The 27,477-nt window shown below is 49.7% G+C and overlaps 1 protein-coding gene across 1 annotated transcript in view; it reads left to right on the top strand.

The window, feature by feature from the left end:
* Ap3b2 (adaptor related protein complex 3 subunit beta 2) overlaps positions 1-21,470 on the top strand; it is a 33,910-nt gene extending 12,440 nt beyond the window's left edge. The window contains exons 5-26 of the mRNA XM_051148831.1: positions 2,684-2,844; positions 3,164-3,230; positions 3,333-3,515; positions 3,600-3,883; positions 4,036-4,090; positions 4,547-4,618; positions 7,081-7,143; positions 7,458-7,590; positions 7,860-7,969; positions 8,935-9,111; positions 13,604-13,790; positions 14,965-15,083; positions 15,560-15,668; positions 16,031-16,145; positions 16,509-16,686; positions 16,833-16,893; positions 17,148-17,254; positions 17,441-17,669; positions 18,078-18,162; positions 18,385-18,482; positions 20,995-21,133; positions 21,265-21,470. Of these exons, the coding sequence (XP_051004788.1) occupies positions 2,684-2,844; positions 3,164-3,230; positions 3,333-3,515; positions 3,600-3,883; positions 4,036-4,090; positions 4,547-4,618; positions 7,081-7,143; positions 7,458-7,590; positions 7,860-7,969; positions 8,935-9,111; positions 13,604-13,790; positions 14,965-15,083; positions 15,560-15,668; positions 16,031-16,145; positions 16,509-16,686; positions 16,833-16,893; positions 17,148-17,254; positions 17,441-17,669; positions 18,078-18,162; positions 18,385-18,482; positions 20,995-21,133; positions 21,265-21,415 (2,883 nt within the window). The 3' untranslated portion in view covers positions 21,416-21,470. The remainder of the gene's footprint in view (positions 1-2,683; positions 2,845-3,163; positions 3,231-3,332; positions 3,516-3,599; positions 3,884-4,035; positions 4,091-4,546; positions 4,619-7,080; positions 7,144-7,457; positions 7,591-7,859; positions 7,970-8,934; positions 9,112-13,603; positions 13,791-14,964; positions 15,084-15,559; positions 15,669-16,030; positions 16,146-16,508; positions 16,687-16,832; positions 16,894-17,147; positions 17,255-17,440; positions 17,670-18,077; positions 18,163-18,384; positions 18,483-20,994; positions 21,134-21,264) is intronic.
* The last annotated feature ends 6,007 nt before the right edge of the window (positions 21,471-27,477 follow it).

Raw genomic sequence — 27,477 nt, 5'->3', positions numbered from 1 at the left:
ATTGGTTATGCATTCCTAAACAATGTGATACTGTTTTGTAAATGACCTTATAATACAAATGGAGTCTCCTTTTTTTTTTTTTTTTAAACACTGGGTTTAGGGCCCTCCTTGGACCATGTGTATGCCCAGGTGTTCTCCCCCGCCCCCCCGATAGCCTAAAGCCATGTTTCTGGTTGTTGTTGTCCCCCGCCTCCTGCTTATCATACTTTCAACCCTGTGGCTGGCAAACAAATAACCTAGATTTCTTCTGCCATCCTGTTTCTGAGTGGCCCCTGGGATCTCCTGTGAAATACTGTTTTATTTGGTTAGTTTCACAGCATTGCTCATCCAGGATCCATCACAATGCTGGAGATCTACCCCAGGCCCTCAGACTTGCTAGACAAGCACTTTGCTACTGTGTTTCATCCCCAGCATCCCTCCCTCCCTCCCAGCCAGCACTCCCACCCCATGTCCCTTTTCTTTTCATATTTTGAGTACAGGGTATTTTGGTATTTGTAGTACAGGGTGGCCTGCAACTCATAATTCTCCTTCAGTCTCCTGAGTGCTGGGGCCAAGGATCCTCAGTCCCTTTTACTTTTATTTATTTGGGGACACCATTTTTGCTAAGTTGTGGCTTCAAACATTCATACCCGCCTCAGATTCTTTGGCAACGGGGACTGCATGCACGCACCACCACACCCAGTGCAGAGGCTCTGAATTTAAGTTTTGTCCCTTAATTTGTGTCTTCCGGTTATTTGGGCCAGTGCATTGGCTTGGAGCGTGTGGCATATAGTGTTTCCAGATTATTAATGTTTTGTGAATAAATTATGTTGTGGACCCACAGACTGTATAGTCAGCCAGTGTTTTTCTCTCACTTTGGAAAATCCTAAAAGCAAGGAGAAAAAAAAATGTAACACCCTTCATGAGTAAAGAGCTATGATGATACAGAGATAAAATAGGCCCAAATTCTGTGCCTGAAATGCTTATACAATTACGTGAGGCAAAAAGCCTACATCAAGGGCAGCAATGCAGAAAGTGTTATGAAAGACTCCCAGAAGGCCTTGCTGAAATCAAGAGCCACAATACTAACATCTACCAACCTCATTACCTCTTCCCAAATGAAAACAGATTTTTTTTTTGTCCCTATGATTGTTTCCAAAAGAAAAAGAAATGTTAAAATAAAGCAGGCCATGTTTTAGTGGGTTGATGTGATACAATTTGTCTAAGAAAATACAGGATCCTGCTTTTCAGATAAATGATTTTAAGCTACACCATTAAATATCAATTCCAGAAATTGGCCAGGGCTTACCATCACTTTCACACCTGGCTTTGTGGATCTCCTCCTCCAGCTGAGAACGCTTCCTGTAGTGTTCTGGCACCCTTGTTGTCTACTGCAGGACTAGTAGCTGTGTACAGCAGTGGTTCTCACCCTCCCTAATGCTGTGACCCTTTAATACAGTTCCTCATGTTGTGGTGACTGCCCCCCCAACCATAAAATTATTTCCTTTGCTGCTTCATAACTGTGATTTTTCTACTATTACGAATTGTAATGCAAATGTCAGATATGTAGGGTGTCTGATACGCAGGACAGACAATATGTGACCTCCGTGAAAGGGTCTTTGGACCCCAGAGGAGTTGTGACCCACATGTTGAGAACCATTGGTTTGCAGCTGCTGCGGGAAGATAGCACTAAGCTCTGAGACCACAGCAGGAGAGCGCATGCTGTCATCAGGCATGTATGGGACGCCATCTGAACAGGAGCAGCCTACGCGTGGTTTTTAATATTGGAGAAGAAGGACCACTTTTGATAGGCCGCTGGGGCAGGGGTGTAGCGAGGCGCACTCTGGAAGAGAGTGGCGTGTTTTCTGGCAGGAGCTTCAGGCATAGACAGATGCTGACTCCTAAGAGAGAGTCTTTGGATGTTCTGAAGTTTTCGGCCCTTTCGGAAACAAAGCTGCCTCTCAGCACGCATATTTATAGGTCAGGATTTTGGCAGTCAGAGTTGGTGGCCCCAAGCGTTGTTTGACAAAACTTTCCCTGGCAAGACACAACACATACATCTACTCAGGACAGACCAACCGAATGGACACTACCCACATCTAATTTGTTTGAACCAATGAGTTTTATTTGGGTTACTCACAAGAGAATGGGTGAGGGGTTAACTTACAGGAGCAAAAAGACTCAAAGATGGCTGCATTATCAAGGCCTACCCACCCCAGCATTGGGGGGGGGGGGCAGCTCACAAAGCTGGGAACCTGGAGCACACGGCACAGCCTGCAGGCAGCTCAACTGGTTAGACTCTGGTCTAAACCTTTTCTAGGCTGCTTGACTGGTTGCCGCTTCTCCCAGGCATCTGGTCTGGGCTTTATGGCTTAGCTCTTCTGAGTCCTGGCAGCTCAGCCTCTCTCAGTGTGAGAGGGACTCTCAGCTTGTATTGTGTACTCTGGCAGGGAGAGGCCAAGTGAATGTGGCCCGTTTCAGGGTCTTTCAGGGTCTTCTTAAAGCAATGAAGGATGGAGCGTTTCAATCCCAAAAAAAACTGTCACAGGATACCAAGGCACCAGACACATGGTAGCCCTTGTCAGGAGGCAGGGAAGTGAGATCTGGTGGTAGGAGCCAGGAATGGTGATTCCCAAAAGGGTGTGGTCTTCCCCTTAGGCAATCTAATGCCCTCTCAGGCCTTTGTCTCCACTTCTGCCCTTAGGATCCCAACCAGCTGATCCGTGCCAGTGCCCTCCGTGTTCTCTCTAGCATCCGTGTGCCCATCATAGTGCCCATCATGATGCTGGCCATCAAGGAAGCAGCCTCGGACATGTCACCCTATGTTCGGAAAACAGCGGCCCATGCCATTCCCAAACTCTACAGGTGTGCCCTAGCTTTGCCCTTTGTCTTTTAGGGGCCTGGATTGCTAAGCCCCAGCCTACCCCTGATCTAACCACGGCCTTGCAGGCTGCTGTTCATTTGGAGTAAGACGGTTTAGAGATCTGACAAATACAGGCCAAAGGTGGGGGCTCACATTTCTTGATGTGTGTGTGTGTGTGTGTGTGTGTGTGTGTGTGTGTGCGCGCGCGCGTGCACATGCGTGTGCACTGGCACACGCAGGAGCTGAGCCTGGTTGGGGCAGCTGTTGGTGAGCCTGGAGACAGGAAGGAACACATTGCCAGCGATTGTGTTTTTCCCTCAGTTTGGACTCAGATCAGAAGGACCAGCTGATAGAAGTCATCGAGAAGCTTCTGGCAGACAAGACCACGGTGGGTGCATTATGGGGAGACAAGATGAATGACGGGAAGGGAAGAGACAGATGCTGGTTCCTCTGCCCTTTGCATTCACACCCCCTTGCCTTGCTTCACCAGCTGGTGGCGGGCAGTGTAGTGATGGCCTTTGAGGAGGTTTGTCCGGAGCGTATCGACCTGATTCACAAAAACTACAGGAAGCTCTGCAACCTGCTTATTGACGTGGAGGAGTGGGGCCAGGTGGTGATCATCAGTATGCTCACGCGCTATGCTCGCACACAGTTCCTGAGCCCCACACAGAACGTGAGAGCAAGGCTCCAGTCCCCCGGAGGGGCGGGAGGTCACCTAAGGGAAGGTGCCCACAGACCGACTCCCTGTCCTTTCCAGGAGTCCCTGCTGGAGGACAACCCGGAGAAGGCCTTCTACGGCTCCGAAGAGGACGAAGCCAAAGGCCCTGGATCGGAAGAGGCAGCTACTGCGGCATTGCCTGCTCGGAAGCCCTATGTGATGGACCCGGATCACCGGCTGCTGCTGCGCAACACCAAACCGCTGCTGCAGAGCCGCAGTGCCGCGGTGGTCATGGCGGTGGCGCAGCTTTACTTCCACCTGGCGCCCAAGGCGGAGGTGGGAGTCATTGCCAAGGCGCTGGTCCGCCTGCTGCGCAGCCACAGGTGCGGGAAGCCCCGCCCCCTCCGCAGCCCGACCCCACTCCCCTTCCCAGCAGTTCCTTCCTCCCAATGTTTCGGCCAACCTGTCTTGCCCAACCCAGCTCCCCTGGCCCGGACCGAGGGGTTCAGAAACCTCTGACTCACTCTCTCCACAGTGAGGTGCAGTACGTAGTGCTCCAGAATGTGGCCACCATGTCCATCAAGCGCCGGGTGAGCGTGTGTGCAAGACCTGGCTCTGTGGGAGCTGTTGAGGCAGAGGTTGGGAGAATCAAGGACAATGGAATTGGGGTGGAATGAACAGAGTTGCAGGGAAAGACGGGGCGTGGGGGGAGGGTGGAGCGGGGGGGGGGCGGGGGCGTGGTGGTGAGGTGGGAGGATTAGGGGGGATTGTCCTGTGGACAGGCTATAGGTTTTCAAGACCCGAAAGGCAAATGGCAAACTAGGAGCAGGGTCTAGATCCTATAGGAGTCACTGGGGGAAGTGGTTGGGGTGCGGATGTTAATGAGAAAGATTAAGTTAGATCTAAGATGGACTAGGACCTTGGGGCAAGGATGATAGTGTTAAGGCTGAAGGGTCTTGGGGCCTGTGCTGGGAGAGGCAGGCATCTCTGGGAGAGGCAGATCTAGTGCTGTGGTGGAGATCCCCAGGAATGCTCTCTCTTGCCAGGGCATGTTTGAACCCTACCTGAAGAGCTTCTACATTAGGTCCACCGACCCGACCCAGATCAAGATCCTGAAGGTGAGTGCAGGATAGGGTACATGGCCTCCGATCCCTGATCACCTGGGTGAATAGCAGCTGCGTTAACTAACACTGGACACATTGGTGCCTGCCTCTTTCTGGAGCTGAGCACATTTCTAGGCAGAAGGTGTTTTGCTCAGATGGTGGGGAACTGCCCCTGGCTTGCCTCGTGTGAGGAGGTGCAGCACTTATGTGCTAATCCCAGGTAGGGAGCCCACCAAAGTCCAACTTGGTGAACCAATGAGTTTTATTAGGGTTACTTACAAGAGTATGGGTGAATGCCGAGCGATGGTGGCCCACGCCTTTAATCCCGGCACTTGGGAGGCAGAGGCAGGTGGATCTCTGAGTTCAAGGCCAGCCTGGTCTACACAGCGAGTTCCAGGACAGCCAGAGGTGTTTACTCAGAGAACCCCTGTCTCAAAAAACCAAAAAAGGGGCTGGAGAGATGGCTCAGTGGTTTAGAGCGCTACGTGCTCTTCCAAAGGACTGGGGTTCAATCCCAGCACCCACGTGGCAGCTCACAACTGTCTGTAACGCCAAGATCTGACACCCTCACACCAACACACATAAATTAAAATTAAAAAAAAAAAAAAAGAAAAGAAAGAAAAAAAAAAAAGAATATGGGTGAGGGGTGACTTAGAGGAACAGAATCCACTCAAAGACAGCTGCATCACCAAGGCCCGCCCCAGCATGGGGAGTGGGCCAGCTCACAAAAGCTGGGAACCTGGATCACACTGCACAGCCTGCAGGCAGCTCAGCTGGCTGGAGAATGTCCTTTCTGGGTGACTGTGGTCTAAACCTCTTCCAGGCAGCTCTACTGGTTGCTGCTTCTCCCAGGCAGCTGGTCTGGCCTCAAGAGTCTTTTGCAGCATGGTTTGGCGGAGAGTCTACTTGGCAGCTTAGCTCCTCTGAATCTCAGCTTGTACTGTTTACTGCGGCATACAGAGAGGGGCCTAGCAAAGCTGGTCAGTGTCAGGGACTTCTGGAAGCTGTTTTGAGTTGTTTACCTTCCTGCTCGAGGAGCTTCCTGCAGGATGGAATGTTTCAAGTTTGGAGGAAACTGTTACACAACAGTGTCCCCCCCCCCTCCCCAAAGTGTGTATCACTTCCACTTTATATTTTACAATCGTAGAGTCCAGGAAGTGATGTCACTAGTGTGATGTCATCAAAGTCTGAAGCTTGAAGGGTCATGCTTGCTTTCCCCACTCAATGCTCCGTCTCTCACATGCCTGCCCCTTCAGACTTTCTGGTACCTATACATTAACAGGAGAGGTGTTGAGAGCCTGTCCTTGCATCCCATTCCCCTTGGATTGCTTTATTAGTGAGTGCTGTCACTGAGCGCTGCCTGACTTTCCTCCCTTGCTGGCACATCTGCTACTACCTCTGTTACTAGATCTAGGGACTTGGGGTTTGGGGAGAGTGTTTGCGTAGTAAGCACAAGGCCCCGGGTTTGATCCCTAGCACCCCATAAACAGGATGAGGTGGCACATGCCACTCTGGTGGCAGAAGCAGGAAGATCAGGAGGTCAAGCTCATTCTTTGCCACATATCGAGGTCAAGGCCAACTGTGGCTGCTTTAGACACGTCTCAAAACAAAACTACAATGAACAGGTATAGATCTAGGGGTTCAAGGTGAAGCAAATGAGTCAGAGACTCTGCTTTTTTTTTTTTTGGCTTTCTTTTTTTTAAACTTACAGTCTTTTGGGGGGCAGAAAAGCATTAAGTAGCTGATCACAAGGTAAATGTAAAAAATCCATCTATGAACTATGCCAAGAGAGAAGAGTGCAGAGAAATGCAAATTAGGGCATCAGGTCTGGAGAGATGGCTCAACTGTTAAGAGCACTGGCTGCTCTTCCAGGAGACCGGTGTTCCATTCCCAGCGCCCACATGAGAGCTCATGACTGCCTGCAACTCCAATTCCAGGGAATCCAAGGCCCTCTTCTGACATGCGCAGGCAGTGCCTGCATATGGTGCACAGACAGAACCGATACACAGAAAATAAATAAAAATTAAAAACAAAATAGAGCAGAGCCAGCATGGATAAAGGAAGCTTCCTCTGAGATGTGATAAATGAATATGAATTACCTAAGTAAATGCAGGGTCAGAAACAGGAAGAACTGTTCTGTATAAGTGGAACAGCATTTGCAAAGACTCTGAGGCAGGAGTCAGGAAGAGTGGTCAGGTCATTCAGAGACATACAGACCACCCTTGCTTTCTATCCCCAAAGGACTAGTTCTCTATGGAAGTTGGCCTAGCCATACTTCACCTATTCTTTGCCAGGGACTTAATTGAGATGGCAAACTGATCCTCTGTTCTGAAGTAGGTTCATAATCTAGCATTTCTACATCCCTCTAAGCGCGTGCAGGACTGTCCCGGGTATTGCTTCCTAGTCTGTTTACAATAAAAATCCTAGGAAGCCCGCTGGCCACACTGACCACTCTCTGCCTCTCCCTCTCCCTGCAGCTGGAAGTGCTGACCAACCTGGCCAACGAGACCAACATCCCCACTGTTCTACGGGAATTCCAGGTATAGGCCAAAGGTTAACCTCCACCCAGCAGGCCCCAGGAGAGGTGCCCCGCAGATCCCTCTGCTCAGTGAGAACTGCCCTGATGGATCATGTCTTCTGCAAGAGCCCAAAGCCGGAGAAGTGTTACCTTAGGTCCCCATTTCAGTGCCTTCTGTTGGCCTTGGGCCGCTGAATCCCTGGATGCGGAGACAGTCTCCGGCATGATGAGTTATAAAATGACGGGGTCACAGTCTTAGTCTACTCGAAGGTTACCCTTGATCCCTCTACTGTGGGGGTCAGTTACTGGATGTCATTGTGTCATGATGTCCCACAGACCTACATTCGGAGCATGGACAAAGACTTCGTGGCTGCCACGATCCAGGCCATCGGACGATGTGCAACCAACATAGGCCGGGTCCGAGACACCTGCCTCAATGGCTTGGTGCAGCTTCTGTCCAACCGTGATGGTCAGTGTTTACCTGGAGGAGTGTCCAGCCTGGATGGTATCTGTGTGCCTGCATGTCTGACCCTGCTGGCCAGTGGGTATTCCCTTGTGTGTCTAGGCACTGTGTGTATCTGTTGGTTTATCTGCTTGAGTTGGTGCCCCGGTATTGCTGTAAGTGGAGAGCCGCTTGAGAAGTGCAGGGGGGTGGGGTGGGAAGACGGATGGCCAAGGGCATGGCAGGGGTGGCCAGCTCACTGTTCTGGGGCTCGTGTTCTCATTCCCGTTTCCCAGAGCTTGTGGTGGCAGAGTCAGTGGTGGTCATTAAGAAGCTGCTGCAGATGCAGCCAGCACAGCATGGTGAGATCATCAAACACTTGGCAAAGCTCACAGACAACATCCAGGTGAGGGAGCAACTCCGCATTCCCCAGCCCACCCCGACAGTAGCTCCATGATTTCTTTGTTTTGTTTTGTTTGTTTTAAGACCCAGTTTCTCTGTGTAGCCCTGGCTATCCTGAACTCACTCTGTAGACCAGGCTGGCCTCCAACTCACAGAGATCCTCCTACCTCTGCCTCCCAAATGCTGGGATTAACAGGCATGTGCCACCAATGCCCAGTCCCATGATTTCTTCTTAAAGATTTATTTTACTTTATTTATATGGGGGCGAGGAGCAGGTGTAGGGTATGTGTGACTTCAGATTTCCTGGAGCTAGAGTTTCAGGCAGTTGTGCATTGCCAGTGTGGATGCTGGGAACTGAACTCGGGTCATCTGCAAGATCAGTGAGTGCTCTTAATTTCTGGGCCATCTTTCTAGCCCTGTCCCCATGACTTTAAGAACTTGTGACTAAAGGCTTTAGCTTCACCCAAATCAACTTCCAAATTGGTGCTGGAAGGAAAGAGGTTAGACTGTGTGAGCTTGTTGTTCAAGACTCTCTCCATGGGGATTTCTCACAGAGCTCTTTGGCCCATACCACTCACTACTCTTTATTTTTCCACCAAAGCTCTCACCAAAGATGGGTGACTGATTAATGCCCCCTCTCCCACACTTTTTTTTATCCTGTTGCATTGCTGGGTTGAAATATCCCTAATGCCATTCCTGAAGATTCAGAAAGACTGACACAGCAGTACAGAAATAAATCTAGAAAACCATAGCTGATTTTGGGGCTTGGCAGCTTTACCCATAATAAACTCATGTGGAAGAAGAGGGGTGCTGTTTATGAAAGGCCCACCTGTTAATCTAGTCTACCCCTCTGTGCCCAGCCTTGGGCACTTATATGACAGTGGGCCGCCTCAGATGGCAGCCGTTTCCTTGGCAGTTCATCCCATCCACGTGTTTCTTCTGGTCCCCAATGCCTGTCCATACCCACAGGTGCCCATGGCACGAGCCAGCATCCTCTGGCTCATTGGCGAGTACTGTGAACATGTGCCCAAGATTGCCCCCGACGTCCTGAGGAAAATGGCCAAGTCCTTCACAGCAGAGGAGGACATTGTGAAGCTGCAGATCATCAACCTGGCAGCCAAGCTCTATCTGACCAACTCAAAGCAGGTAAGGAGCGAGAGTCACCCCACTAGCTTTCTCTGAATCCCAAGAGCTGCCCTGAGCAGCGTTCTTCTGGCTCTCCCTGGCAGGCCTGAGCTCTTTTCTTGGAAAGGTGTATCGGGACACATGACTAGTCTTCCCAGGTAACCAGTATCCATAGGTATTCTTGAGACTCTAGCAGGGAGTCACCATTGAAGAATCCCTTGGGAGGCTGTGTGTGTTCATGTCTTAAAGCTGCAGTCTTTCCTTTCCTTATATTTGGAACAAGGGCTGAGAAGTGCTCAGTCTCACTGAGCTAAGGGAGGGGCTGGCAGTGATCGGCATCGATGGAAGAGCAAGCACTCCAGGGAATGTGGGTTGTGCTACTTCTGAAAGCTGGATGATTCCTGGGCTGTCTGTGTCAGGGTTAAGGGTCAAGGCTGTGCTCCAGCCTTGGCGGTGCTGGTGACCAGTCCCTTTCCAAAGGTAAAATATTATAAGGGTCACTCTATCCAAGGATGTGGTTCAAGTAAGCTGGAATATTGGGGTGCTTAGAGCCTTTGGGCGCCCAGTGTTTCCTAGATGGCTCCAGTGAATTCTAATAAGGCACAATGTGCATAACTCTGCAAGGAGCTGGAGATTTCCAAATAGCGGGCAAGTTCAGCAACACTGAGATCGGCAAACAGTGGGCAAGTGCTCTGCACAGGCTGACTCCGGCCTGCGGCTTGCTTTTGCAAATATTTTAGCTCTAGCGTGTTCATTTACACAATTCATATGGGAGGTTTTGTGCTATTTGAAAAAGCATGCATGGCCTATAAAACCTAAAAACTGTGGCCTTTTACAGAAAAAGTTTGCAGATCCTTGAAACAGAATACCTGAATCAGTGGATTGGGCCTAAAGTAAAGCTGTAGCCTGAGCCTGCAGGGTACCCTACAGGGGGCTCTTTTGCTATCCTGTGGTAGGCACAGCACTTAGCATCTTGACCAATTCCTTTGATTCAGAGTGCCTGGTGTGAGTCCAGGCACTGGAGCTGGGATAGGCTGGGCCACCAAGTACCAGGGCTCTTGTCAGGAGTCAACTAGGAGGGCAGTAACTACACATAGAGGCAACAAAGTGCTGAGACCGTGAGTGTCAGTGCTGTGGAGAGTCGGCCTGGGCGCATCGCGCAGCATGGGGAAGCAAGTGTTTGTGTACTGTCTTGCTTAAAAGCGAGCAAGGAGCAAGTTGGAGGGGCACTTGAAAAAGGAAGCAGAGTTGGGGGCGGGGGAGCTCAGCCATGAGCACATGCTCAACATGCATGAGGCTCTGATTGCTCCAGTTCCTAACACCTGAAGAAAACAAAGTGGGACGTGCCATGATCAGTGCATAAGTAGTAGGGAGTCTAAATGTCTAAAATTAAGACAGGCTCCTAGGCCGGGCGTGGTGGCACACGCCTTTAATCCTGGCACTCGGGAGGCAGAGGCAGGTGGATCTCTGTGAGTTCGAGGCCAGCTTGGTCTACAAAGGGAGTCCAGGACAGCCAAGGCTACAGAGAAACCCTGTCTCAAAAACAAAACAAAACAAAACAACAACAACAACAACAAAAAATCCCCATAGACTCCTAAGGCCATTGTTTGTTTGAATAAGCCTGAGTGGGCTGCCTGCATGGTAGTTGTCATTGTCATTATGAGTGATGACAATTGACATCTTTATTGACTCCTTTGATTCACAGTGGCTAGTAATAGCCCCAGGGACTCAAGCTAGGGAGGCAAGATCAACAAGTATTGGGACCCTTAATAGTAATCACTGCTGACCACACGTGCATGCATGCATTCACCCATCCACCCTCTTTTCTAGATGTCCTTAGGTATAGGCATGTGGTGTCACACTTGAATCTGTTAAGCTTTCCACAGCTTCATAATAAGTTACTGTCAACTTAGTGCCTTAAGATAACACATATATTTTCTTGGGATTTCTGTGGGTCTGCTATGACTCAGTTGAGTCTTAGGCAAAGCTGTCCTTGAAGTATAGGCCAGGACTGGGTGTTCACCTGGCGTCTCTGTTGAGGAAAGTTTTATTTCCCAGCTCACATAACGTCAGTATTGCTTGTGGCTTTAGAGCCAAGGTCCTGCTGACTTCTTGCTGGCTGTCAACTAGACACCACTCTCAATTTTTAGAGGCTGTCTTAAGTTCCCTCCATGTGAGCCTCTCAATGTGGCCACTTAATTTTTCTAAGGCACTAGGTACAGTGTCTCTAGAGCCTCTGTGCCACCAAACCAGGCCTCTACGCATCACCTTTGCCACATCGCAAAGTCCCAGGCCTTGTTCACACCAAGGCAGAGGGATTGTACAAGGTGTGAACACTAGCAGGGATAGACTTTAAAGTCTAGATTCTAGAATTTATATGGTGTTAAGGAGAATATGCACTTTAACTTTCTTGTACAGTCAATTTGGTACAAGGTAGCATGAATGTTGACACAGGTTATTGAGAGTGTCCTATAGTGTCCTTCCCTGGCAGCTGGACCCTATTTGTCAATAGGAGGTTTTGGTATACTGACACTTGGTTCATAAGCTATCTTGAACAGTCTCTAATTTATGTATTTATTTTATGTGCTTGTATGTATATAAGCACATAAAATGTGTGTGTGTGTGTGTGTGTGTGTGTGCGCGCGCGCGCGTGCATGTGCACCATGAACATGCAGGAGCCCATGGAAGTCAGAAGAGGGCATTACATCCCCTGGAACTTGAGTTAGAAATGGTTGTGAGCTAACATGTAGGTGCTGGGAATCAAACTCTGGTCCTCTGGAAAATCAGCCAAGGCTCTTAACCTCTGAGCCATTTCTCCAGCCATAGTAGCCTACAATTTTAGTACATAGTGCTGCGTGAGGTGGAGTGCTGGGGTAGAGCTTGGATATTTTAAGTGGGAAGAATGGCTCTTTAGAGTGAGCAAGAGTGTTGGATTATCACAGGGAATCTTGCAGTGTGGCAGTGCATGGGTCAGTCCCTTATCTTGATTGTTGATGTGGGCTTAGGACCGTGAACAAATGGATCCAACCCTTAAGTATTCTTTCTAGAATGAGGCAAGGGGAGGAGACAGTCTGTTATCATTCACTTGTGAAGCCTGTGGAAGGAGCTGCTGTCCTAAACAGAAGGGAGGGAATGGGTCTGCTGCTGCACCTTAATAACGTGTTGACAAGGGTGTCCCCTGATTTTTGCTGGTCAGATGGTTAAATGGGAAAGGCAGGCTTGTGGTGAAGTCCAATGCAGTGGCATCTCGTGTTTATGTTTCTGAGTCCGTAGTGTTAGGGGAATCTGGGGCCGGAACCATGGGCAGTACTGCACTAGAAAGGATGGAGCTGACTGTGAGGCATCAGAGTCCATGGAGGAAATAGTGTACAGAGGAGTGGAGCCACAGGGGTCCCTGAAGTGATATGGGACAGCTCTGCCACAACAGCAGCTCTGATTCTGGGCCAGTACCTGCAAACCTCTGACCCTCCCAGACATCGGCTTGATGGTTAGCAAACGAGTCATGTTTGGTTGGATGTGAAATTATATCATCACAAATCTTCAAAAGCTGAGTCATTCCTAGGTTCTGTCTCACAGGTGCCTGTAGGTAGCTGGTGTTAGCTATTTGGTGGTTTTGATCTTGGTCACAGGCGAGAGACACATAGAGGTCTGGATCAAAGGCATAGGCAGTAAGAGGGAGGAGACAGATGGGCCTCTGACCCAGACCTGGGTACAGTACCTATGGGCTCCTCAGCCTTGAAGAGGCCACTTCCTGATTGTCCTTCTGTATGAAGCGAGGCAGTAGTACCTGCCACTCAGAAGAACTGTAGAGATGACAAGAGAGTGGAGGAGGGGGGAGACACCTGGCGCAGTACTTAGCGCCAGAAAGTCCTTCATAAATGATGGCAGCCGCCACCACCATCATCATGCGAAGGCAACTTACACTAGTGCCTTTGGTGCTCTGGTAGAGCCGCTTCAACTGCAGACTAGACTGCACATGCCCTCAGCCGACTTCCCAGGCAGAGCCGCTTTGTTTTGATCTTGTCAGAAGCTTCTAGGGGGCAGACTGGAGTCTCTGAGATCCCCTGGGCTGCTCAAGATCTGCTCTGTGGGTGGACAGTTCCTGTCACAGAGTCCCTTTGTTTACTCCCCACTTACTGTCTTGGTTCTCTGAGGAACCACAAACGTGGCACAGTGTTCTAGCCTTCCACTAACCCTGTTGTGCCAGAATTAAGAGATTGCCTGGCCTGGGTCAACAGGGACCAGAGATTAGAGAAATAATTGAATCTGGGACCAACAGGGAGGAGAGGACAGCCTCTTTTGCTGGCCCAAGACAGTTGTGACAGTTGGGAGCAGAAAGCTGAAACAGAGAGCCCGGAACCCGGGGCAGATGGGGGAGAAGGCTGTGTGATACGCATAAGCAAGAGGGGAGAATCTCTGCCTACATGTGTTGGCTGGACAGAGCTGGTTCCAAGTCTCCTGGGTCCTCGCCCTCTGTTGACTGCTGAGCCACCTTCTCCTCTTTTCTCCTCAGACCAAGCTCCTGACGCAGTATGTGCTGAGTCTGGCCAAGTATGACCAGAACTACGACATTCGAGATCGAGCCCGCTTCACCAGGCAGCTCATCGTTCCTTCAGAGCAGGGTGGAGCCCTCAGCCGCCATGCCAAGAAACTCTTCCTGGCCCCTAAGCCAGCCCCTATCTTGGAGTCATCCTTCAAAGGTGGGAGCAGGAATTGAGGGTAACCTCTGGGGAGAGAGGGAGGAAGTGGCCAGGCCTAGGGCCCAGGTTCTAGGCCTTCACCCGCCGCTGAGCCTTAGCCAGGCACTAAGCTTTTATGTGTAAGAACTGGCCTGCTAGCTGCCCATGCAGTCTTCCACCACAGCCATGGCTGGTTCTGCTCACCCGAGGGTCTGCTCTCCCTGTCACACGGGGCTTTTGCTTTCTCTCCAGTTTTTAGGTACCTCCTCCACATCCCTCCTGAGCAGGCTTCAGGCTTGGGATTCTATACCAAGATTTTAGGTACCAAGGAGCCAGGAAGGCGGGTAGTAAAATAACATGCAAAGAAGAGGGCCATGTTTATAACAATCCTGAGGATGCAGTTGTCAGCTGAAGCCAGCCCCAAGCCCTGGTCTCCAGGCTCTTAGCCTCTGCTCACAGTTGTGGCCTTGGGGTGGGGGTGGGGGGGCAGGTTGCTCAGGCTGCCTCATTAGTTCTAGAAACCAAAGCCAGGGCCTACCTAGGAGAGGAGCTTCCTGCACAGAGCCTGGCTTTCTGGGTACTTCAGCATTTTTTTTTTCCTCCCCTGGGTCTCAAGGGTTGAGGTAGGACAGTGATGCAAATCTCCCAGGATGCAGGACAGAGCCCTGAAGCCATTCTCACTCTGGGCTCTGTGTTACCTTCCTATCCTGTCTGTCTGCTGTGACCCTGACTCTCTCCCACCCCATTTCTGACTGCTTATCCCTCCCAATGAAACTAGAGGCCCACCAGGCCTGTCCCCCTTGGCTATCCTGGCCAGCCTCCTCTTCACCTTGTCCCATGTTAGACTTCTTTCTAAGCCTTATGATGCCCAGGAGAGGAGCCACACTCACACTGTGGCTTCCCCATAGATACCTGAGGAGCCCAGCCAGCAGCAGCTCTGGCCCGGAGTTTTCTCCCTTAACATTTTGTCCCCATTCTTTAGTCTCTGTCCTGTCCTTTGTCTTTCTCCCAGCATGTAGACCTGGGTGTGTGGTCAGGGTACACAGGAGTTGCCAGGGGATGAACCCATCACTTTCCCTTGCCCAGCCAGGGGATCCCACTAGAGTCAGCAGCCGGTTCCACCCAGGAAACAAATACCCCTGCCCCAAGCACCGTTCACTGCTACCAGTGGCCTAACTTGTAAACCTGTCTTCAGATCGTGACCATTTCCAGCTGGGCTCACTGTCTCACCTGCTCAATGCAAAGGCTACAGGCTACCAGGAGCTCCCGGACTGGCCAGAGGAAGCCCCAGACCCATCGGTTCGCAATGTGGAGGTCAGCAGCTCTGGTGTGTGTGTGTGTGTGTGTGTGTGTGTGTGTGTGTGTGTGTGTGTGTGTGTGTGTGTGTGTGTACACATGTGCGCATGTGCGTGCAGCAGGGAGCCCCAGCACTACTGTCCCAGTCCTCCTGATCCCCTCCCCCTACACACAGGAAGAAGATCTGTCCCTTATTGAGACCCACGTGGGCCTGTTGGGCGAATACACTGAGGTCCCCTGTGTGTGCAGTGTTCTCTCCTCTCCCTCCCCGTGTGCTGTGCCCTAGGCCTTTTCTCCATGCTGGGTGCTGCCATGGCTATGAACTATTTTACTCCTCACCCTGTGAATTGTACCTCTCCATTTTTCCCTTTTGGGGTCACTCCCGAGTAGGTCACCGAGAAGAGATGGTAGTGATGGGTACAAAGGGCATGCACTTCCCTTTCCTTTCCTCTGACCCTGAGGAAATGACCCTCGCACACTCACGACATCTTCAGGTACCTGAATGGACCAAGTGCTCAAATCGGGAGAAGAGGAAGGAGAAGGAAAAGCCTTTCTACTCTGACTCGGAGGGCGAGTCTGGCCCCACCGAGTCTGCAGACAGCGGTGAGCAGACGGGTAGAGCTGTGGTCCTGCCCATGTGCATGCTCGGGTAGCTGAGCATGCTCTACATGTGTGTTTATATGGCCAGGGGACCAAGGACATGCACTTGGCTTGTGAGTCACAGCCTGTGGGAACCCAAATGTCCATTCTCAGGTGTGTGTGCTGTGCATATAACACTTACTTGTGTGGGTCCTTCCATGCTTTTGAAGTCTCAGTTGGCTTCGGGGCAGGTCAGATAGAGTTCTGGGTCTGGAGCTGGGAAGCTGAACAAGTCTCATAGACCCAGAAAGGCCTACACACAAAGTGGGGAGGGCCTTCATGTTGGTGTGTGTCGGGGGGAGAGGGCTGACACATCTCCTCCATAGAGCCTGAATCTGAGAGTGAGTCAGAGAGTAAGAGCAGCAGTGAGAGCGGCTCTGGAGAGGCCAGCAGTGAGTCGGACAATGAAGACGAGGAGGAAGAGAAAGGAGGCAGCGAGAGGTAAGAGGGGAGGCTCGGGGGTTCTATTCTGGAAAAGAAACAGCCTTCGAGGAGGCCCTGAGCTTTCTATGATGTGCTGGGGGCCTGCCCACCCATTGGGTCATCTCCTATAATGGTTGTTCTGCCCGATTGCCAAAGTCTAGGAGGGTCTGTTCAAGCCCTTTTGTGAGTGGCATAGAGCGGTAACCAGGGACCTAAGCCCTGAGATGGCACCAACCAGCTTCAAGCTCTTCTGAGGCTAGGTGTAAGAAGCTAAATATAGGCTTGGTTGGCCCACCTCCACTTTTCAGGGCTTCCCCTGTTCTATAAGATGGGGAGGGTGTCCAGGCTACACCACAGTCTCACATTTCTACTCCCATGTAGTGAACAGAGTGAGGAGGAAGGTGAGAAGAAGAAAACAAAAAAGAAGAAGGTGCCAGAGGGACACAGAGAAGGCTCCTCGTCAGAGGGCAGCGACTCCAGCAGCGGCTCGTCAGAGTCTGAGGTGACATCAGAGTCTGAGGAGGAGCAGGTGGAACCTGCCTCCTGGAGGAAGAAGACAGTAAGAGCGTCCTCTCTACCCTCTGGGGCAGACATCTTCCCACTGTTCAGGACAGATGGTGATGTCTGTCTCCCACCACCCCAGAGAAGGCTAGGATGCTCCTCTTGCTCACAGCCCCGCCCCCCCCCTTTTTTTTTGTCTCTCAGCCTCCCAGCCGCAAGAGTGCCCCCGTGGCCAAGGAGATGTCCCTGCTTGACCTTGAAGACGGTGAGTCTGCAGGGTAGAAGACATGGGGGAAGGAAGCCCAGTGTGACTTGGGGCATGCCCTGGTTGCTCCAGGCCAGGCTCATAACATCTGGGATGTCTGCCCTGGGTCACCCTAGTTTCCAGGGTAACTGTGTGTCTCGCTGTCCACGGTGCTGAATTTGCTCCTTAGGCCCCGGGCTCCTCTCAACCAACTCAAGCCAACTCCAATGTCCCCTTCCTCATTAGTCTTCTCTTCCTCCCCCTCCCCTACCCAGTCACCCCTCCTAGTGTCCAGCCTGTGTCTCCTCCCATGGTTGTGTCCACTAGTCTGGCCGCTGACCTGGAAGGCCTGTCGCTCACAGACTCCTCTCTGGTACCTTCGGTGAGTTGTGGAGGGTCTCAGCTCTTTGCTGTGTCCTGTGGTGGTGGTGGTGGGGGTCCATGTGGGGTGAGGGTGGGGTATGATGGTTGGGCTATCATTAAGCCCCCGGGATGGCCCTAGGTAAGACAAGGTTGGGACTGGCTAGCCTTTGCTTTATTTTTGCACTTCCCTCCTCTTCCTCTCTAGCTGCTGAGCCCAGTGTCCAGCATTGGGAGGCAGGAGCTGCTGCACCGAGTCGCTGGAGAGGGGCTGGCTGTGGACTACGCCTTCAGCCGCCAGCCTTTCTCTGCGGATCCCCACATGGTGTCCGTGCACATCTACTTCTCCAACAACTCCGAGACACCCATCAAGGGGCTGCATGTGGGCACTCCCAAGCTGCCTGCTGGCATCAGCATCCAAGAGTTCCCTGAAATCGGTACAGAGGGCCTTGGGCAGGGTAGAGGAGGCAGCCCCTGGGTAGATTCAGTTTTCCTATAGTTGTCGCTGATATTCTCTTGAGGTCAAAGCTAGGTGCCTTCCTGTAGGGAAACAGAGATGGCCTCTAAATGGCCCACACCATCACAGACAAGATGGACTGGGAAACGGACAAGTTCATATTATGGTAGGAGGTCTCTGAGCAAATTTGAGAGTGGTTGAGGGAAAGACACTTAGGTTTCAAGAAGAAGCCAGTGACAGTCTCCAAGGCCCCGCCCCCCCCCAAAAAAAGCCAGGAATCCCTAGAGGGCTGCTCTGCTCTGATATGGGAGGGAAACTGGGGCCACACTGGATTCTAGGACAATCATGGCCTTTCCTGTCCCCTTACTGCTTTCCTGACGTCACTCAGAGTCCCTGGCCCCTGGAGAATCCACTACTACTGTGCTGGGCATTAACTTCTGTGACTCAACCCAGGCAGCCAACTTCCAGCTGTGGTATGTCCCCAGATCATCTTTGTGGTGAGAGGGTGGGAATGGAGGGAGGCAGGGGCTGAGAGCAGCATAGTTAGAGAGGGAGGTAGGTGGGGCCACATAAAGTTCTATGGGTCTGGGTCTTGCCTCACTCTTCCACCTTTATGCCCCGCCTCAAGATAAGGTGGGACTGAGGGGACGGATGCTGGCCTCATTTCTGCTCCTGTTTCCTTCTGCTTTTCCCAGCACACAAACCCGACAGTTCTATGTCTCCATTCAGCCTCCTGTCGGGGAGCTGATGGCACCTGTGTTCATGAGTGAGAATGAGTTCAAGAAGGAGCAGGGTGAGTGCTGCCTATGGTATACTGGGCCCCAGCACTCGCTGCCAGTGCGTAGACATGTGGGAGGAGCCTCTGCCCCTGAGACAGAGGGACGCCCTGTAGCTATCTATGCCTCTGCCATGTGGTGAGGCTTGGCGAAGTTTGCACAGTGCAGGCCCACATTCCACTTGGGAGGCAGTGTGTGCAGAGGTATGGTGAAAAGCGTTGGGAACAATTCTGTCTAGGGCACAGGAGGTCCTGTCACTGGGGAATAATAAGAACAAGACTAGATGCGGTATGCTGAATCCTTGTACTAGTTCCTAGGAGCCCTGAACGCTGTGCTAAGGGCTTTTGGTCCTGGGATTCCAGAGTGGGAAGGGGTCTCAGAAGTTACTGGGCAAAAGGATACTAGCTTTCAGTATCCTGAAGGAGTCAGAGGCACCATCCTCTGTTTCAGAAAGAACAGCCTGGTAACACAGTTAAGAGTGGGAAAGCTGGGTGCTGGAGAGGTGGCTTAGTGGTTAGGAGCACTGACTACTCTTCCAGAGGGCCTGAGTTCAATTCCCAGGAACCACATGGTGGCTCACAACCATCTATAATGTGATCTAATGTGCACTATATATATAATAAATAAATCTTAAAAAGTAAAAGAGTGGAAAAGCCTGTAGTGGGAGGGAAAGAGGTGACCCACACCAGTAGAAGAGGAGATACAGAGCTTCACAAAGCTCTAACCTTAATTTCTTGAGGTGTGTGGTAAATACTAGAGCAGTTACAGGCCATTGTAATAGATCTAGTGAGAGATGGCAAGGCGGGATCAGAGCCTTGGCAAAAGGCATGAAGCACTACACTGGGAGTGAGTGATTGGGAAGGGGGTGCTACAAATAGTAGCCATGGGGGGGTGGAGCATAGTCTGACTGTAGAATCCCTGGCATGGGATGGAGGTGAGCAGTGTCCTTTCACCTAGAGCAGGTGGAGAATGTGCATGCTTTGAGGGTCATGTGGTCTCTGCTGTACTTACTTAGCTCTGCTACAGTCATATAAAATAGCTACAGAGAATATTTAAATGAGCAAACATGGCTATGTTCCAATGTCTTATTGATAAGTATAGGAAATTTCACTTTTACTTAATTTTCAAGTTTTAAGAAATGCTCATTTGAGCTGGGTGTGGTGGCACATGCCTGTAATCCCAGCACTTGGGAGGCAGAGGCAGAGGCAGGCGGATGGCTGTGAATTCGAGGCCAGCCTGGTCTACAAAGCAAGTCCAGGACAACCAATGTTACACTGAGAAACCCTATCTTGAAATACAGAGAGAGAGAGAGAGAGAGAGAGAGAGAGAGAGAGAGAGAGAGAGAGAGAGAGAGAGAGAGAGAGAGAGAAAGAGAGAGAGAGAAGAGGAGAAGAGAGGAGAGGAGAGGAGAGGAGAGAAGAGAAAGAAAGAGAAAAGAAAAGAAAAGAAATGCTCATTTGGGGCTGGAGAGATGGCTCAGTGGTTAGGAGCACTGACTTCTCTTCCAGAGGACCCAGGTTCAATTCCCAGCACCCACATGAGAGTTCATAACTGTCTAACTCCAAGATCTGACACCCTCACACAGACATACATGCAAGCAAAACACCAGTGTACATACAAAAGAAGAAGAGGAGGAGGAGAGAAAGAAAGAAAGAAAGAAATGCTCATTTTCCCCCTAAAACAATTATAAGCCATTGGGCACTGGGCTGTATTTGGCTTATATTCTAAAATTTGCCAAGCCCTTGATCTAGATTAAAGAACAAGACAGGCAAGAGAAGAGCCTGGTTAGTTTTGGGGAAAGGCCATTTTGAGGTGCACTTGGGGAGGTGTTAGCATGTGACTGAATATATGGGTCTGGGTTTAGCCACCATGTGGAGGCTGGAGTCACAGGTATAGAGGTGGAAATGGAAGCTGTGAGTGTGGGTGACATCACCCTGAGAGAGAGGCAGTGGTGCCATGGGGGGGGGGGGCAAGGGAATAAGAAGCAAAGGCAGAACCGTGAGGAAATCCTGCCTTCCATAGGAGGAGGGGAAGGGAAGGGGCAGAGAGATGACCAAGCAGAAAGGGACTAATGGTGCCTGTAGGCTGCAGTGACCGCAGATGTCCCCATCCAACAAGCTGGAGTCCATGCTAACCTCAGGGAGAACAGGGACAGTTGCAGTGGCTTGAGGAAGATTTTGGTCCTCTTTAGAGGACCCTGGCCATGAATAGGAAGAGAGCAGAGCACCTAACATGGGGAACACTCTCCCTCCCAGAAAAAGAGTTCTCAGAAACAGGTAGACTTGAGCATGACCAGAGTGACGAGCAGTGACAAGATGGTGTCAGTAGCCAAGAATGGGGCTGAGAGAAGCAAGGGAGGTCTGTCAGTTTCCTGAAGTGAAAGAATGGAGAAGCGTCAAAGGGAGGAGAAAGGTCAAACAGAAGGCTGACCAGGGTGAATCTGACCTGTAGAGACTCTTCAGCTAGCTGATGCAGGTGCTAGCTTGTGTCCACCACAGCCTCTGCCCTCATCTTGACCTCTGCCCCCAGGAAAGCTGACGGGCATGAATGAGATCACAGAGAAGCTCACGCTGCCAGACGCCTGTCGGAGTGACCACGTGGTGGTGCAGAAAGTGACCGCCACTGCCAATCTAGGTCGTGTTCCCTGTGGGACATCTGATGAGTACAGGTACTAGGGGCAGAGATGGGCTCTGCTGGGGCCTGGCTTGAGGGGAGGGTTCCCCAGGGCTGAGCCCCTTACAAACACGGTCCCCTCGGCAGGTCTCCCACCACCTACCTCTTCCTCTGCTCCCACCTCAGGTTTGCAGGGAGGACACTGACTAGTGGGAGCCTAGTCCTGTTGACTCTGGATGCCCGGGGAACTGGAGCTGCCCAGCTGACTGTTAACAGTGAGAAGATGGTGATTGGCACCATGCTGGTGAAGGATGTGATACAGGCTCTGACCCAGTGATTCCTTAGCGCTGTGCCCGGTTCATCTTCACCCATCCCTCCCTGTGACATTTGCTCACAGATGCTCTCCCCTTCTCTCTAGTTAACTCCCTCCTATCACCCACACAGTGGGGGGGGGGCACGGTCTCCCTCCCTCCCACCTGTTTTCCCTTGGGTACCTTAGTGAGTTCACAGAGGAAGACAGTAGCTGCTCCGTCAGCAGTCCCTTCCCATAGCTTTTCCTGTATGTATTTATATAGTGAAATCTCAATAAAATGTCTTCTCCCTAGGTTCTGGCTCACCTTTCCTTCCAACGGGTTGGGAGAAAGAGCGAGCATCTCTGTTTTTGACCCTTATGATCTTGTTGGGGAGGCTGTCCATGGCTCTCAGGAAGACACTGGTAGATGCCTGAAGTGACCACCTCTAGGCAGGACTGTGAAGGTATCTCTGAGCCAGAAGGTAGAGCTGGAAGAATCCTCAGTTTGAGCTGGGTGTGGTATCATGGGCCTAGAATCCCAGCACTTGCAAGTTGGAGGCAGGATGATCAGAAGGTCAAGGCTGTCTTCATTGACATAACAAATCCAAAAGTGACCTGAACTACATGATTTCTGTCTCCAAAAAGCAAACTTGATCTTTTTTTTTTTTTTTTTTTTCTTTCCACTAGAGGCGGCGGGGAGAGGAACTAGTGGATATACATGGCTGTATGTGTGTACATACATGTGTTAAGTGTGTGTATATGAATATGTGCGCTCATAACGGGGCCTGGTGTTGATGCTGTTAATCATTCTTATTCATTCTTCCAACTTACTCATTAAACACGGTCTCTCGATCACACCCAGGGCTCACCAACAGGGACAGTGTCCCCTGCCAGCTTGCTCTGGGAATCCTGTCTCCACCTTCCCAGGCTTGGATTACACATTGGCTGCTACACCCATACAGTATTTGTGTGAGGTCTGGGATCCTTCCACTAGCTTGCTAAGCCCATTAAGTACTGAGCCATCTTCCCAGCCCTCTCCCCACAGTAGTCTGAGCAGAGGCAAGTTCCCATTAATGGCTGGCAGTTTGCCTCGGTTTCCCTCATAAGCCCTTTTGGAAGAAGGGACCCATCATATTGGAAAGTCTCCAAATATAGGTGTGCAGTTTAAAATACACCAATTATATCTGGGTAGACGGCCTGGAGCTCTGCCCCACTCCGAGCTTGGGAGATGACCCGGCTGGTCATCCTAGAGGAGGTGGAACAGAAGATAAACTGCCATGGTTCTCAAGCTACCTTTGCTCAGTCTCTTGTGGAGCCTGTTCACAGACAGATTCTGGGGCCTACCAGATAGCTGAGCAGACAAAGGTGCATGTTTCCAAGCCTAATGACCTGAGTTCAATCCCTGAGACTCCCTGGTAGAAGAGGAGAACCAATTCCTTCAAGTAGTCTTCTCATTTTCACACTTGTGGAATGACACAAACCTCTCCCCACCCGCCCCACCAATGCACACATACTTAAAATAAATGTTAAAAAATAATACATGAAGCAATCTTTAACATTAAAAAAATTCCAGATTCCGCTGGAGAGATGGCTCAGTGGTTAAGAGCACTGGCTGCTCTTCCAGAGGTCCTGAGTTCAACTCCCAGCAACCACATGGCTCACAACCATCTATAATGAGATCTGGTGCCTTCTTTTGGTGTGCAGGCATACATGTGCCAGAATATTGTATATATATAATAAATAAACAAACATTTGAAAAACTCCAGATTCTGAGCACTCTGTCCTGGTTATGCATTGTGGCACCTAAAGTGGCTGACACAGAATAGTGAAGACACCTGTTAACAAATCCGGTGGCCTTTCCTGATATGTTTACTGGTGAGGAAATAGGCTGAGTGAGCAACAGGGATTCACTCACCACATATCCTTCCAGAAAAAGCAAATAGGATCAAATAAGTTAAGAGGAATGACTGATTTAAATGAAGTTAACTATTTCCCACAGGCCTTCCCATAACCTTTTCTATTCCAATGGGGCTTGTGACAGTCCCTCTCCCAAGTGGGACCAGAACATGCACTGTTACTCAAGCTTGGTATTTATTATCTTGAGATATTTTTCTCATAGAACCCTGTGAATGGCGGTTGTGAAAAATAGCCTTCAGGCACATGTAGCTTGAGGATACAGTTCCAACACTTCCATTCCTGTGACTAAGGCTCTAGTTCCTTGCTGTATGTCCCTATAGCCCTGTCTCTTTACTGTACATCTGTTCAGAAGTATGCCAGGGTGAAATAGGTGTGGCCCTCCTGTTAGTGAAAGCGAACAAAAGAAATCCCAGGGGACAGCCCTGCATCTGGCTCTGGGGGTTTGCCAGGCACTGTGGCACCAGACAGCAGCTGGAGCTGCTGATTTCAGGAGTGCTTGGGGGCCCTGGGTTCTCCCCCCAGGATTTCTGTTTTTGTTTTTTTTTTAAATCACTGTTTTGTCTGAAGTGGGACTGATCCAACAATCGAGGGCCACTTGAATGCTAGACTTAGACCCATTTTTACCTCTGAATCAGCTTTGATAGAGGAAGGAGGCAAATCTCTAAGAAATAACAACACAGACCGGTTGGCAAATAGCCGTGGATAAATTGCTTGGTACACGAGCTTGAAAAGCTGAGTTTGACTCCCTAGCACCCACGTAGAAGCCCAATCTCAGGATCCCAGGGACGCGGTGGTTAGTCAGTCTAACCACAACAGTGACCTCCAGTTTCACTAAGAGACTATTTTTAGAAGGGGTTGTGGTGGTAGGAGGAGCCATGGAGAAAGACATTAGATGTCAACTTGTGGTCTCTGCATGAGAACACATGCTCGTGTGAATGTGTGCCGAGTTATTTATTGGTCTTGGGATACTTTTCTCACAAAACATTGTGATTGCCTGGATTGTGGAGAATAGAAGCTATCTTAGATCATTGAAGACCTTGGTATGTATTAAAAATGTGAGTCTATAGCTTACCTTTTCAAGTTTTAAATATTTTCATAAAGTTTTAAACTCCAGCGTGGTCAAATTTATCATCTTCCTTCATATTTTATTCTTACTGTTTTTAATTTGAAGAATTTGCCCACAGGCTGAGGCGACAAAAATGCTCTCCTCCCAGGCTTGACAGCATAATACTTGGGAGGCAGAAGCAAGTATTTCAGTTCAAGACTATCCTGGGCTACATGGTGAGACCCTGTCTCAACATATCAAAACAACAAATTAAAATAAAGATGTCTTCCTATATTCCTCTTTAAAATTCCAAGAACAGCCTTTAACATTTGTATATTTCACTTATTTAAAAATTACATTTATGAACAAGGTGTGGTGGTGCACATCTTTAGTCCCAGCACTTGAGAGGCAGAGGCAGGTGGATCACTGTGAGTTGGAGGCCAGGTCTACAAAGAAAGTCCAGGACAGCCAAGGATACACACAGAAATCCTGTCCTGAAAAACAACAACAACAACACCACCACCACCTTTATGTATGGTAAAAAGTGGGGCTGATGTACTATCTTTTAAAAATTATTACAGCATGCACATAGACATATAAAACACAAACACATACACATACAAACATGCAGGTGGAGGACAGAGAACAACTTCGTATAGTTAGTTCTCTCCTTCCAACTTTATGTGGGTTCTGGGGACTGAATTCAGGTCATTAGGCCTTTTGACAAGTACTTTGCTCACTGAGGCACCCTGCCACTGTGATCCATTTTCTTTTATCAAAGCAAACAGCAAACCCTAGCATTTCTTCTATAAAGAGGCTGATGAAACTTGAATGTGACTTCATGTCTATTTTCCCTTGTGGCCTTGATTTTCTAAATAATTCTTCTGATCATTTGCAACTAAGAAATCATTTTCTTGGCTGGTCTTGGTGCCACACACCTTTAATCCTAGCACTCGGGAGGCAAAGGCAGGTGGATCGCTGTGAGTTGGAAGCCAGCCTGGCTTACAGAGGGAGTTCCAGGACAGCCAGGGCTGTTACACAGAGAAACCATGTCTTGGAAAAACCAAACCAAACCAACCAACCAACCAAACAAACAAAAGAAGTAATTTTCTCCCAGCAACCTCCTTTATTCGTTTAGTTTTCTGCCTGCTGTATCCTGTGCTTTTGTGAGAATGTAAGAAAGTAGTCTTTCCTATTATATGCAACTTAAAGTCAAAACCAGCCAATCAGTTTCACTTAAAACACTGTAAATCTAGAGCTTTATTGCACAGACAGTGCCTAGGAAAGTTGGACTCCAAGGATGTTTGCTGACTGGAAAAAAGGATAATTCTCTTGTTGCCTGCTAGTTCCTGACACTACTGCCCTTGTCACACCAGCTGTGGTGACTTGACAAGTCCTTTAATGTCTCTGCCCCGATCATTTTCCATGCTCTGCCTGGAATATGGTGGATGCCTTCTAGTCAGGACTGTGCTTCCTGCAGAACCTGGAGGCCTAGCTAAGTATGCACCTTACTCTGTAACCCTGGGAACAACAACTCACCTGAGGCCATAATTAAATTAGCATCCTTTACATTCCCTTACCATCAACATGGACGTACACATGTAATGGTGCTAGAAGTAACCTGGGATGGTGCACACTTGTCATCCCAGAGGAGGCAGGAGGATCAGAGACTCAAAGCCAGTGCAAACATACCTATTGAAATCCTGTTCAAAAATCTAGGGTGGGGGTGGGGCAAGATGGCTCACCAGGTAAAGGGCACAGGCCACCAAGCTTGATGACCTGAGCTCAAGCCCCATGACCCACACGCGGAAGGAGAGAACTGGCTCCTGCAAGTTGTCTTCTGACCCCTCACTTGTTTCCATATGCACACGATTAAATAACAAATGTAGAAAGGGGGAGGGGCTGGAGATGTCAGGAGTTTTATTCTCATCAGGCTATGAAAACAGAAAACGACACATTTGAGCTCTCATTTTTTTTTTTTCTGCTCCTGTTGGCTAGAGGTTCTTGGACAAGTTACTTAATTGCCTTCCTTTGCAGTATGGAGGGATTGACTCTGGAGTCTGGGACATACTAGAAAAGTACTCCTATTAATTACATTCTGAACTCTACTCTTGAGTCTGAGGATGGGGTGAGGGGGATGTGGGTGGTAGGGTTGGGGCACACAAGCTCACTAAGTTGTTCAGGCTGGCTTTAACTTTGCAATCCTCCTGCCTCAGTCTCCTAAACAGCTGAAGGCAAGTTACTTCTTTGAACACCTGTCTCTTCACCTACAGAATGAGCTAACGTAAGCGAGGCACTTAGAGGTGTGCTAAGCACGTGGTTGAAGGCCCAGAAAAAGGTTCCATTCTTACTGCCTTCAGCAAAGTTTAGAAAAGGTGCTTTAAGCAGCAGAAATTCGTGTTCAAAGTTACTTTATTATAAGCTGGGAGCTTGAAAATTTATTCTTTTTTTTTTTTTTTTCAGATATCCATTCCCATAGGCCCTTAGGTGCCATTTCAAAGTCTCAGATTCTTATCTTGTTTAACTTTGGGGCCAAGGAGGACTGGATGTGAAATTGGCAGCCACTAAGGTACATGGTGACCTTGGATTTAAAATTCATAGGCGAGATTTTAGACCAATCTGATGTCTATCAGCTAACCCATCCCTTTCATTTATTTATTTGAGGTCGACTTTTTTTTTTTTTTTCAGACTGTAGTTCTTAACTGCCTTCCAACCCAAGGCCTCATCTTCAACAATATTCAGATTACTGGCTGACCAATTTTTCCAGATTTTCCCTGTGCCTTCAGAGCATCTCACACACTCTCACTTACAGTTCCTATGCTGAAGGCATCTGAGTGTGGCGCCCTCTCAGAAGAGGAAGAGAAGACAAGCAAGAAACACAAAGTTTGATGTATCAGGCCTATGCTGCTTGCTGGCTAAGATGGAAGTTGGGTTTGAGCTGCTCCTAGGGCGATGGGCTCCCCTACAGTCATCACTCTTTCTGCATAAGACTTCAGCAACCCTTGGAAAAGCCCCAGGATGGAGACTAGCGAACCGTCACGGTCATTCAGCTGCCTCAGCACGTCAACTCCAGCACCTGTTTTCCTTCCCCACCTTCTCCTCAAAAGACTACACTAAACTGGGACCATAGGCTTCTTTTCTTATC

The sequence above is a fragment of the Acomys russatus genome, chromosome 7 (assembly GCF_903995435.1).
Source record: "Acomys russatus chromosome 7, mAcoRus1.1, whole genome shotgun sequence".
NCBI classification, from domain to species: Eukaryota; Metazoa; Chordata; class Mammalia; order Rodentia; family Muridae; genus Acomys; species Acomys russatus.
This window is presented reverse-complemented; position numbering and strand designations above follow the sequence as displayed.